This window comes from Lepisosteus platostomus, chromosome 11 (genome assembly GCF_059453375.1).
Source record: "Lepisosteus platostomus isolate fLepPlt1 chromosome 11, fLepPlt1.hap1, whole genome shotgun sequence".
NCBI lineage: Eukaryota > Metazoa > Chordata > Actinopteri > Semionotiformes > Lepisosteidae > Lepisosteus > Lepisosteus platostomus.
The window spans coordinates 37,956,915-37,969,722 of NC_142621.1; the positions used below are offsets into that span (position 1 = coordinate 37,956,915).

General features: G+C 38.4%; 1 protein-coding gene across 1 annotated transcript; it reads right to left on the reverse strand.

Annotated features, from left to right (window-relative positions):
• Positions 1-246: 246 nt before the first annotated feature.
• Positions 247-3,161, reverse strand: LOC148652618 (urotensin-2 receptor). Its single transcript, XM_088599557.1, has one exon. The coding sequence runs from the start codon at positions 3,044-3,046 to the stop codon at positions 1,973-1,975; it is 1,074 nt and encodes a 357-aa protein (XP_088455683.1). The 5' UTR covers positions 3,047-3,161; the 3' UTR covers positions 247-1,972.
• Positions 3,162-12,808: the final 9,647 nt, after the last annotated feature.

The window sequence follows — 12,808 nt, forward strand, 5'->3', positions numbered from 1 at the left end:
TTATATTGAATTAAATTGCATATTCTATATACTGTATACCTGTATACTGTATAGCTCCAAAATAAATTTAGACCAAATTACCTGACAAATACACTGTTTGCCAAAGAATCCTCCTAGTGAACCTTCAACTCAACCTTGTCCTCATAAGGGTAGAGGGTCTTAAAGCCAACAACTATACTAAAACCAATGAATGATTTATATTTTTATTGTTTTGAGTGTTTTGAGTGTCACCGTGAAGGGCAAACAAATTGAAACTTGCTGTTGGGCTACAACAATTTCAGAACCCAAACAAAAAAAAAAGAAAACTGACAAGATGGCACAGTAGCCAGCATAGCCTTGCAGTCCTGAGTCCCAGGGTTCAGTTCTGGAACTGGGGTGCTATCTGTGTGGAGCTTGTACTGTATGTTCTCCTTGTGTTCATGTGGGCTTCCTCTGGGTGCACCCCTGGAGCACTGGTAACAGGTACTGTAGGTTAAGTGGCTTCTAGGAAAATTAGCCCTTGGTGTGCGTGTCAGTCATATGCTGGACTGGTGTCCTCCAGGATGGATCGTGCCTTGTGCCCATTGCTTACTGGGTTAGGCCCCAGCTGTGTTTGATAAAGCAGATAATAAATGGATAGAAGAACATCACATTGATTTTGTATTCATTTTTTAGTAAGACATTACTTGTGCCATCCTGTCCTGGATCTTCTACTTTAAGATGCTGGGTTGCAATGAAATAATTCAGTAGCATTTCAAACTATCTTGTTATTGCAATTTGATGTCAAATACTACAGTAAGTGCTGATGTTCAAACAAAGTAAACTACTAGTGTGAATTAGATTTACAGAAGGTCTCTTCTACAGATTTCAGTTGTATTGACTCTTGTGAGGATGATGGACAAAGCCTGTATAAGTGATCATAGTACTCTAGTTTATAGCCTGCATCCTCTGCTGTTAGGGTATGAGCAGGAATGAGCTTTTACCTGTTCCTTCTTGAGCAGGTAATGCAAAGAAAGGGGAGCCATTTGGCATTGCTGTGCTAATTTGCATAATTAATCTTGAGACATCTACACTGCTGTTACTAGAATTAATTCAAAATGAATCTCCAAAACATCAAAATGCACACAAAGTATACACATATCAAATGTAACAAGGAAAGGCAGATGAAAACAATAATATTCATTTGTTTGGTTCTGCACTTTTAGGCGGATGAAGTGGGGATAAAAATTCAATATTAAGTTTGCAGAGCTATGTCTGGTGTAATTGAAATCTTCTGAAAGCTGTTTTTAAACCTGCCACTATACTACAGTAAGTGCTCCTCTTTAAAGTAATAAAAACAAAAAATAACAGCAAACTACTCTTGAAATGTGTAAAACTGGATGTAACGTTATGCTTATTTTGAAAAATAAAAAAATAACTCCTGAAACTATTTATATTGCTTGACTTTCTTTTGGAAGCCATCTAAAAATAAATATATTGTATTATCATTATTGGTTCACAATTCATAAAGACTACACAATTCACTGTAATGGCAGTCATGTGCAATGTGTACTCACTGTACAAATACTTCATGAATCTAAGAATGCTTATAAGAATTCTTAGGGATTAATACAGTGTGATTAATACTCAACTCCTGATGTTTGTTTAGATATTAAAATAAGATTGATTAATTGGATTCATGTTTTCCTTACATTTGTGCTTATGAATTGTCTGCTGTGTAATTTTCACCACAAGAGATAATTATTTTATCGTCAGTTAAATGGAAAACACAAATCCCAGTCAGGACTTAAATTATTTATGGACAAACATTCCGGAGAAGGTCAAGGAGGAAGAAGGATAAGATGATTACCATAATGATTCGATACACTTGGTTGGTGAAGCTAATTTATCTTGATAGCAGACCAAAACGCGTTTCTTCGATAAGCAGGAGAGAATTAATGAGCTTACTTGTAAAGGCAGCTATCACCACCCAAGCCACCTGTAGCGGAGTTCACTAATGCGCCTTCAGTTGTCCCATTACAAAAGTCTCGGAGGGGAAGTCGAACTGGTTACTAGAGGAGACAGATTTTCCCCACGAGGAGTGCAAGCTGGGGGGTCGTTTTTTGAAAGCGGACGTGTAGCGGTAGAAACTCCGGTGTCTGTTTTTCAAGTATTCCCGGTAGTTCTTGGTCAACAGCGTGTACAAAAAGGGGTTAATGCAGCTATTGCTGTAAGTCAGACATGCAACCAAGTAATTAATACAGGTCTGGGTGTGAGAGGGTAGTCGCAGGGGTTTGTGGTAAAGAGGCAGCAGCTGCCATATCCAAAAAGGCAGAAAGCAAGCCCAGAACACGAGCACAATGGTGAAGATCATAATTAGCACCTTCTGCTTCGGTGAGCGCTTTATATGTCCCTTGTTTGTAACAGAGTTTCTCTGGGACTCCAGGTAGGTGCGGGCGAGCTTGGTATATAGGTAGCCTATAATTACACCTGGTGCCATTATGCTTGTACTGAAAAGAACTGTAAGGTAAATCTTGTAAGCTTCGGGACCCCAGGTCGGAGCGCACATTCTTTTCACCCCGTTGTCCTTCTTGGTCGTCTGTAGGTTAACCATGATCATCATTGGCAATGTCAGGAGCAGAGAAAGCAGCCACACTCCACCAGCGGTAGCTTTCCGATAACCTTTTGAGCGCTTAACAGTGTCCAGAGGCTTGGTAACAGCCAAATAACGCTCAGTGCACATCACAGTCAGGGTGAAAATGCTGGCGTGCATGGTCAGTAAGTCTAAGCTTAGAAGAATGCGGCAGCCGACGTCCCCAAAGTACCAGTCCTTCAGAAAGTAGGTACACACCACAAAGGGAATAGTGGACAGGTAAAGCAAGTCGGCGAGGGCAAGGTTGATAATTGAAATGTACATGGAAGCGGCGAAACGAATGGAATGACACATCACCACCAGTGTGTAGACATTGCCGGACACCCCCACCACGTACACCAGAGACAGCAGGGTCCCGAATGTGGAGGTTATGATCAGCTCGTCCACGGATCCGGGGTGAGGACTACTGAGGTTTCCCGAGTTGGTCTGATTCATGTTCGAGTTTGGCAGCGGTTTCTAAAGTCGAGCAGGGATCCATAAGGCTAAACACAATGTGTGCGAGTCTGCGAAACTGACAAGACACCGGCTCTGCATCTGACGTCACCTCCAACTCTTCATTGCCAGTTTCAGACAGAACAGTAACTGAAAAACATAAATAGCTTACCTGTTTATTCTCATTAGCTATAGACAAGTCGACAGCATACATGTATCTGCTGAGTTACTTGCACAATGGGTAACGTTTAATTTAATAATGCTACCCTCTTCTGAATATTGTTTGTCAAATGGAATTATTCGTATACAGTGTGCGTACAGTACGTTTTGCTAGGTTTAAAATAATGCATTATTATGCATTATGGCCAAATAACTTTTAAGAATATTCCATGTCTTTCCTTACTTGTGACTCGAAGTACTGAATCTTTATAATGATTTTTTTATGGTTTTCGGTTTCATTTATTTTCGATCTGTCTTTTGTGCAGTATTCAATCAATTGCGCTGCTCTGTTAAAGCAATGTTGTTACAACAGATATTATAACTAATCATTTTTCACACTAAATAGAAAAGATCGTAGTTTGCATGTAGGCAAAATAGTGTGATAACGAGTAACCTACTATTGCAATTACTCTGATAAATAAATATGCATGTTAAAGGGTATATTTTTACATTTTTTCTTTAACTGTAATCCCTTTTTATTTTTAAAATTGAATACCATTGTCTGACCAGAGTGCTACTGAATACAGTTTATGAAGTGCGTCCTTTGTTAAATATTGATATTTTAATAATATAATCCGCTAATTATCCGTTAGTAGTGATTGTATTTTGTAAGATTAATTTAGCCAACAGACAAAAGAGAATCTACTTACTCATGGAAAGCTTGCTGCATTATCCTTCTGCCATAAGGGTTATCGCGAGTAGTCCCTGGTTACGATAAGGTATCCATCAATGACCTCTACATTCTCATGGATTTTCTATCCTACTAAAATATTCTTTAACACCTTGGACTGTCTTGGATTTATTCTCATATAGTGACTTTGGCAGAAGGCCCCTTATCCGTCAGATCAAACGTTTTGCAGATTTCTGTGTGATAATTTAAGATCAAGTTAATTTATTAAACTGGATTTCGACAAACGACAGTATTTATTTGCCTTAGTGCGCAACTCTTTTCAAATGACTGCGCCTAATCATGGAGTAAATTATTGCTTTATCCCGGCATCCCGTTAATTATAGGATTGTACGGGTAATGACTGATATTCAGTTCATTAAATTATTTGTCTTATTTTATTCTGTTTCTAACGTCCCGCTAAGGTTTAAGCTTCTTTGTATCATTGTAAAGTGATAACACGTAAACATATGTGCTGCACAGGATTTTTTATGAAAGGTAACCTCCATGCAATAGTAAAAAGAAAAAGAGAACACTGATAAATTCCCTGTATATATATACAGTATACGCTTAAAATAGTAACTAAAACCTCTTTAGAATGAAAACATAAAATTCCACAATTGCATCAAAATCTCAAAATGTAAACTACTAAATCGATTAACGCTTTTTATAATAAAAGTCCCGAAAGTGACTTAAATTAATATCTGAAATGCACGATTATGATGGAAATTCATAAAAATATCTAAAATACATGCAGTAAACGTGCATTTCTCAAGTTAGCCTTCAACAACTAAGCTTAAGGTCCGAGTAGAGTAAATCCGCAGCTTATTTATTAAAAATAAAAGTGGAAAAGAAGATATTGATATTGATTTCTCCGTGTCAGTCTCTGCACCTTCTAGAAAGTCAGGTTCCTATCTTCGTAATAAAAAAACAGACAAACAAGGCCTGACAGAATGATTTTCATGATGGTTCGGGTTTTTCCAACAACCCAATGAATTAGCTGTCAGCTGCGCTATTTAATGATCCTGAGTGGGCAAGCATCTTTTAAATCCAGATCATGGTTAATAAAAACACGCACAACTCAAACAAGGGTATATAACCAAAAAAAAACAACAACAAGTAATACGTGTGACGCCATTATTATATTAAAATATAATTTTTAGGCAGGGTCAAAAGAGAATTCTTGTTACAGTCCCAGCATCCCACCAGCAGAGGGCACATCAACCTCTAGGGCTTACGTCTTCTGTACAGCAGAGGCGCAGATCAGCTAAACGGCAATAGCCAATCCCTGCTTGCCTAGTGTCCCTTCATCACCACATGCCCCCTCCCCAAACCTATTTAAACCTCTCTCCCTTCTGATTCTTCCTTCACTACTGTAACAATATTTAGAGTTCTGGATCTTACCTGTGCTGGATACTCCCTGGACTCCTTCTGGTTTTTGGCCTGTTTCCTGATCTTGATTTCTAATCTGACTTTTGGTTCTGGACTTTTGCTTGGCTCTTGGCCTGGCCTTGACTTTCCCTTACCACCTGAATTAGGATATTTGTGATCTTTTGTGACCACAAAACATTGTTTGCAGTGTCACTTAAATGCATTGTTGCAAACTCCATGTGGGATCTGAGGTGGATTTTCCACTCTGCCATATCAGCTAGTTTGCTAAGTTACAGTGCCTTGCGAAAGTATTCGGCCCCCTTGAACTTTTCAACCTTTTGCCACATTTCAGGCTTCAAACATAAAGATATAAATTTTTTATTTTATGTGAAGAATCACCAACAAGTGGGACACAATTGTGAAGTGGAACGAAATCTATTGGATTTTTGAAACTTTTTTAACTAATAAAAAAATGAAAAGTGGGGCGTGCAAAATTATTCGGCCCCCTTGCGTTAATACTTTGTAGAGCCACCTTTTGCTGCGATTACAGCTGCAAGTCGCTTGGGGTATGTCTCTATCAGTTTTGCACATCGAGAGACTGAAATTCTTGCCCATTCTTCCTTGCAAAACAGCTCGAGCTCAGTGAGGTTGGATGGAGAGCGTTTGTGAACAGCAGTTTTCAGCTCTTTCCACAGATTCTCGATTGGATTCAGGTCTGGACTTTGACTTGGTCATTCAAACACCTGGATACGTTTATTTGTGAACCATTCCTTTGTAGATTTTGCTGTATGTTTGGGATCATTGTCTTGTTGGAAGATAAATCTCCGTCCCAGTTTCAGGTCTTTTGCAGACTCCAACAGGTTTTCATCCAGAATGGTCCTGTATTTGGCTGCATCCATCTTCCCCTCAATTTTAACCATCTTCCCTGTCCCTGCTGAAGAAAAGCAGGCCCAAACCATGATGCTGCCACCACCATGTTTGACAGTTGGGATGGTGTGTTGACGGTGATGAGCTGTGTTGCTTTTACGCCAAACATATCGTTTTGCATTGTGGCCAAAAAGTTTGATTTTGGTTTCATCTGACCAGAGCACCTTCTTCCACATGTTTGGGGTGTCTCCCAGGTGGCTTGTGGCAAACTTTAGACGAGACTTTTTATGGATATCTTTGAGAAATGGCTTTCTTCTTGCCACTCTTCCATAAAGGCCAGATTTGTGCAGTGTAAGACTGATTGTTGTCCTATGGACAGACTCTCCCACCTCAGCTGTAGTTCTCTGCAGTTCATCCAGAGTGATCATGGGCCTCTTGGCTGCATCTCTGATCAGTCTTCTCCTTGTCTGAGCTGAAAGTTTAGAGGGACGGCCAGGTCTTGGTAGATTTGCAGTGGTCTGATACTCCTTCCATTTCAAGATGATCGCTTGCACAGTGCTCCTTGGGATGTTTGAAGCTTGGGAAATCTTTTTGTATCCAAATCCGGCTTTAAACTTCTCCACAACAGTATTACGGACCTGCCTGGTGTGTTCCTTGGTCTTCATGATGCTCTCTGCGCTTTCAACAGAACCTTGAGACTATCACAGAGCAGGTGCATTTATACAGAGACTTGATTACACACAGGTGGATTCTATTTATCACCATCAGTCATTTAGGACAACATTGGATCATTCAGAGATCCTCGCTGAACTTCTGGAGTGAGTTTGCTGCACTGAAAGTAAAGGGGCCGAATAATTTTGCACGCCCCACTTTTCATTTTTTTATTAGTTAAAAAAGTTTCAAAAATCCAATAGATTTCGTTCCACTTCACAATTGTGTCCCACTTGTTGGTGATTCTTCACATAAAATAAAAAATTTATATCTTTATGTTTGAAGCCTGAAATGTGGCAAAAGGTTGAAAAGTTCAAGGGGGCCGAATACTTTCGCAAGGCACTGTACTTTTGGTGAACATCAACTATTCAGAGGAGGTTGCGTGAAGCTGGCCTCAAAGGTCCAGTCTCTGTGTTTTCTGGCCCAGCCAAGTCTCTTCCTCTTATTCTGTGCTCTTAATAATGGTTTATTTGCAGCAATTCGTCCTGGTAGGCCAGCTTCATGCAACCTACTCTGAACGGTTGATGTTGAAACATCTGTACTTCTAGCTGCATTGAACTCAGCTTTTATTTCAGGGGCAGTTAGTTGCTGGTTTTGCAGACTTGTGACTCTAATGAATGTATTCTCTGATCCTGAGGTCATCTTTGGCCTGCCTGACCTTTTTTGGTCCTGATGAGTGCCAGTTTCTTCATGTTTTGATAGTCTTGGCTACAGCAGTTACGGACACTTGCAAAGTTCTTGCAATTCTGTCTTAAAGATTGACCTTCATTTCTTAAAGTAATTATAGATGGTCTTTTTTCATTGCTTGCTGGGTAAATGTTGCCATGTTCATTCAGGAATTACAAACTTTTGCCCATGCTCCCTATATTTATAGTAATTGTTGACCCTCACCTGTTTACCAATTGGTGAAAAAATATAAATGAGGTAACATGCTAGTTAACTGAGAACATCTAACAAAGACCATTTTAAACTTCTTTCAGTGTTTTAACACCATGTTATTATAAAAGTCATTTCTGACTTTTACTGTAACTAAACCTGGGGTTCAGACTGAAATCTGCTTTCTTTGGGTGTTTATTTTATTGAAAATAACATTTTTAATACAGTTAATGTAAGTTTATAAGTACACTATATAATTAAATAAGTATGTATAGATAAGTTTATACAGATAATCATGGGGAAAAACCTGGTTTCAAGCAGGTGTACTCAACCTTTTGACTGGTACTGCATAGACACTCAACTCTGTAGCTCCTTTAAAGTCAATGTTGACCTCAATTTGCATCCCTAATTTCCTCCTTGCCTGACTTCGTTAAAAGCTCTTTTCTTACCTGATGGTTGTTGAGGTGTTTTATTCCCTTGTTCTGATCTGTGCGTTTATACCCCTTTATCCCTATGTTTTCCCTAAAGCTCCTTGGTCTCGGTTGAATCTGTTTGAAATTCACTACCTGACTGAGAGACCTTACAGAGATATATTTATTCTGAAACGCTATTGATGCACACAGAGACCACTCAAATCGTAAGTCTTGTTAAAGTAACTTTGTAAACTTTAATAATTTTAATACTTATACAATCATGACTTTTCTTTCATTATCTATTTAGAGTACTGCTTTCTTTGTTTTGAATGTGTGGAGTAGTTTGTGTATACAGGTATAACAAATTGTCATGATTGTAAGCTTTAAGTGAAAAATGCAAAAACTGCAAAGATCTGAATACTTCTGCAATGCATTAAATGGGGAATATAGAAAGCCTTTCTATTCACAGTATTGTTAACACTTTGGGTCCATTTAGTTCATATGTAGTCTGTTGTCTTGGGCTGAGCAGGACTGCCTTCTTTTCCAAGAAAGTGTGGTGTGACGCTTTTCCAAAGGCATTCTACACACTGCCGGGTAAAATGTAATCCAATTTCATCTAATTTCCATGCTGCTGTTCCTTAAATGGAACAAAGTAAATCCCTGCTTTGTATGCACAGTGTTTTCCAGGGAATAAAAATCTCCAAATGACTAAGGAAAAGTAGGCAAAAATCCAATCCATAATGGGTTCTCGTGCTGAACTAAAGATGCAAAGTGTTTCTATAAACTGGCCATGTCTTATTGTATCCTGTCTGACTGTTGATGGTCCTGAGTGCTCAAGCTCAAAGCAAGGTAAGAATTGACAAGCACAATCAATTAATGTCTTTTAAAAAGTTATCCAGAAAAACTCAGTCCCAATATTTCTTCCCAGCTCTTTCCTGAAAGATCATAAAAATGTAGCTTTAGCCAGGAAAGGTACTGTATTGTTCCATGCACTCACTCCTGTACACTTTTGTGCAATGAGCTGCCCAGTACAATATTCCCTGGTATGAAAGCCTTGAATTCGGGAACCTATGAATTATTCACTTGGGACCTCAGGTACTTGCTTATAATGTTGGGCTTGAACTTGTTCCAACTTAAATTAAGAATAAGACGAGTCCTTTAAGGGTGACTAGGTGGCACAGTTAGCTTTGCTGCCTCACTTTACTGGAGCCCTTGGTTAAATTCCAGACCTAGGGAGCTATCTGCATGTTGTTTATATGTTCCCCCCATGTTTGTTTGGGGGGTTTTGCCTGGTGATCTAGTTTCCTCCCACAGTCCAAAGACATTTTTACATATAGGTTATTTGGCTTCCGGGAAAACTGGCCCTGGTGTGAGTATGTATGTGCCCTGTGATGAATTGGTTTCCTTTCCAGGTTGTACCCTGCCTTGAGCCCTTTGCTAGCGGGGATAGGTTCTGTATCCCCTGCGACCTGGAACGGGATAGTGTGGTTAGAAAATGGATGGATGGAGTCTATTATCCTAGCTTTTGTGTTTAATAGAAGATAATTAAGTCTCCTGCACACATCTCTACGTGATGCCCTTGTTTTGGTAACCTACTCCGCAGTCCTAAATGGACTCTGGGTTCATCCTAATATTCTTTTGTGCTCTCAGGTCTGAAATTTACTGTTGATCATAAAGCTGTCCAATAGGATGACTTTAACATCTCTCAGAATTTTGAATGCTTGCAACAAGTGTTCTGTTTTCAGGAAAATAAAATTCAGTTCAATAAACGTGTGAGAGTAAGGCATTTAACTTAATTGTGTTGTAAAATACTCATAGAGTATAATGTTTTTATTATAATCAAGACCTTATGACATGTACAAAATATATTCTAAGCAATTGATTGTTCAATATAAACATTTACATTCTACACCATTTACTACACAGTATGTTGAATCTTCCTCTTCTAATCAAAATTGAACTCATGCATAACTAGTGTAATAGTGGATTGTATGATTTATTAGTTTTTAATTCAACAAATTCCACTTTTTACATTCTGTTTGCAGAATATGATTTACTTGTCTTATCTAGATGATGTTAAATTACATTTGGCATATATTCATCCCATCCTGAATTTATTTGTATCACCTTCCCTCTCCAAGCATCCATGTGTGTAATTTGCACAACAAAAGAAATATATAAAATATTACAAATCCTAGGTAATCAGTATTAGTTAGGAAATGCAGAAAGTTATACAGTTCCCTCTATAATTCAGCCAGTACAGGTCATCCTAATGTGAGGTTAAATTTAACAATAAAATTATGATTTTGGCACGTTTGCTATCAATCCATGTAAATAATAGTAACGTAGCTTGGTTTATGTTGCTTGGTTTTGAAATTTGGTCTACTTTATACAGATGATTATCTGTAAACAGTGAATTTACGGCCTTCTGTAAATTTAAAAATTGGCCAAACTTCAGGCCAATCTCACGTACTGTATATGCAATTAACTGCAGCTTTTTATAGTGTTCTTTGACCATGGCAACAACTTGCTGCTTGCAGAGTATTGGTGAAGTTAAGATGCCTAATGTGAAAGAGACAAATATGAATTATTTCCATCTAGAAGGAGACAAATGTTTATTATAAATGTATAGCTTATTCCTATGTAAACCAGCAATATTTAAAACCAATTCATGCAGTAATAGGGCTCAGCCTAGGGCTCCGATACCTTTACAGTATATGAAAGGTCTTTAATGCAAACTTTAGGGATGATAGAACAACCTGAAATGGATATAAATGGATATACATTTTGCCAACAATCCAAATAAGATGGAAATTAAACTGTGTGAGAGTGTGACATATACTAGCCTTTCAACGTTCTGTTATTTAGTTGTTTTTCTTAATTAGAAATTAATGAAGCATGACAGATGATGATACTAGCTTGAGTATAAATCTGAAATCGTTAATGTAAACCAAATAACTTTTGGGAAGAAAAATGTTTCCTTTCACTTCTTCTGGCTCCTAATTAATCTTGTTCTCAAGGCAAATCTCCCTCTTTTCAGGTTTTGATCTGAATCTTAAGATGGAAACATCCATCCATTTTCTAACCACTTATCCAATACAGATGCAGAGGAGCCGGAGGCAGACCAGACCAGCAAGCCACAGGCAGAAGGTAGGATGCGCCCTGGTTGGGATACTTGTCCATTGCAGGGTACACCCACAGACACTCATACCAGGGCCAATTTTCCTGGAAGCTAATTAACCTACCAGTACGTCTTTGGACTGTGCGAAGAAACCAGAGCATCCAGTGGAAACCCATGAGAGCACAGTGAGAACAAACTCCTGATCTGCATTTGAGCCCAGGGTCTCAGTTCTGAGAGGCAGCAATGGTAATGGCTGTCACCGTGCCACCCAATGTATAATCAATGAGACAAAATTAACTAGAACTGCCAGAGCAGCTTATTTTGATTCTTTTAAAATTTATATTGCACTGCATCTGTTGAAGCTGTTCATTTGTCTACCTACTGTAAATACATGAGTTTATTTCCCTGATGGGATTTGAAAGGGAGAACCACAAAATAAAATTAGAATCCCCTCTAGCTAAAGCCTTCACTTTGACTGCCTTTAAAAACTTTTGTGTATTATTCATCCTCCAGTCTAAAAATGTTTATATATTACAAGTAGTTTGTTGCTTAACAGAGGCTTGCTACCTGTATTTCTCATTAATATGAGAATATGATTAGATTTTGGCTCTTGATGTCTCAAAGCACTTGCTTTGTTTGTTTAATATGTGAATGTTACCTTTAACTGTTATTGTAGGGGAGGCAAGGTTAATACAAAATGTGGAATGTATCCCCCAAAGAATTGCTTGCATTTATTGCTGTCCTGTTTACCCACAGATTATATTGTGGTTGAGCTATTTACTTATAAAGCTTTGGCCTGTGCAATGATGAATTCATTTTTTACTGAAACAATGCCATAGAATTGATTTAGCGAAATTCTATGTAAAAAAAAAAAGCTAATTTGCAAAAACATTATATCATTAGGCACAGTGTATGAGAAACACATCTGACAAATTTTAATTAACTTTTGGTTTGAAGCAGTTTGCAGATGGTTTCTTCCACCTTGGAAAAGATTAAAGTCACTCAACAGGTCAGAGACTGGATGAAGTATTAAAGCTGATCGCACCATACTTCGGGGAAAAGGGAGGATTGTGAATACTGACAATTTTTCTTAATTTACTGGCATTGATTGGAACCCTTATTGGATCAGTCAACAAAGCAGGGAGATTGCTTCCATTGCCTGTACAAATCTTCCAGCTACAGATTCCCTCCAGTGCAATTTTTAAACTCATTGGCTATACAACCATAACTGTCTGGTGCCTGCTGAGGAGAAATGCTTGTTTTCTCTGGTCAGTTACTACCAGGACTGGTGGTGAGAGCACAATGGAGACTTTTTATTGGCGCAAGGAACAGAGTGGATGTTTTAATACAGATGGACCCTCGACTCTTGGTGAAAGCCAATTTTTGCCAGTGGGCAGTTTTTGTACTTTGCAATGTGTCACACATGGCAGCCACAAATTCCTTCTTTTTATGTAAGAAGTGCACTGGGGAAAATGTTTCTGTAAAGAACCTACTTTAGTAAAAGTGGGAGGTGCAAAGCA

What these genes read in the sequence shown, in the direction of transcription:
- LOC148652618 (XM_088599557.1), bottom strand. Translation starts at nt 3,046, where the DNA reads ATGAATCAGACCAACTCGGGAAACCTCAGTAGTCCTCACCCCGGATCC.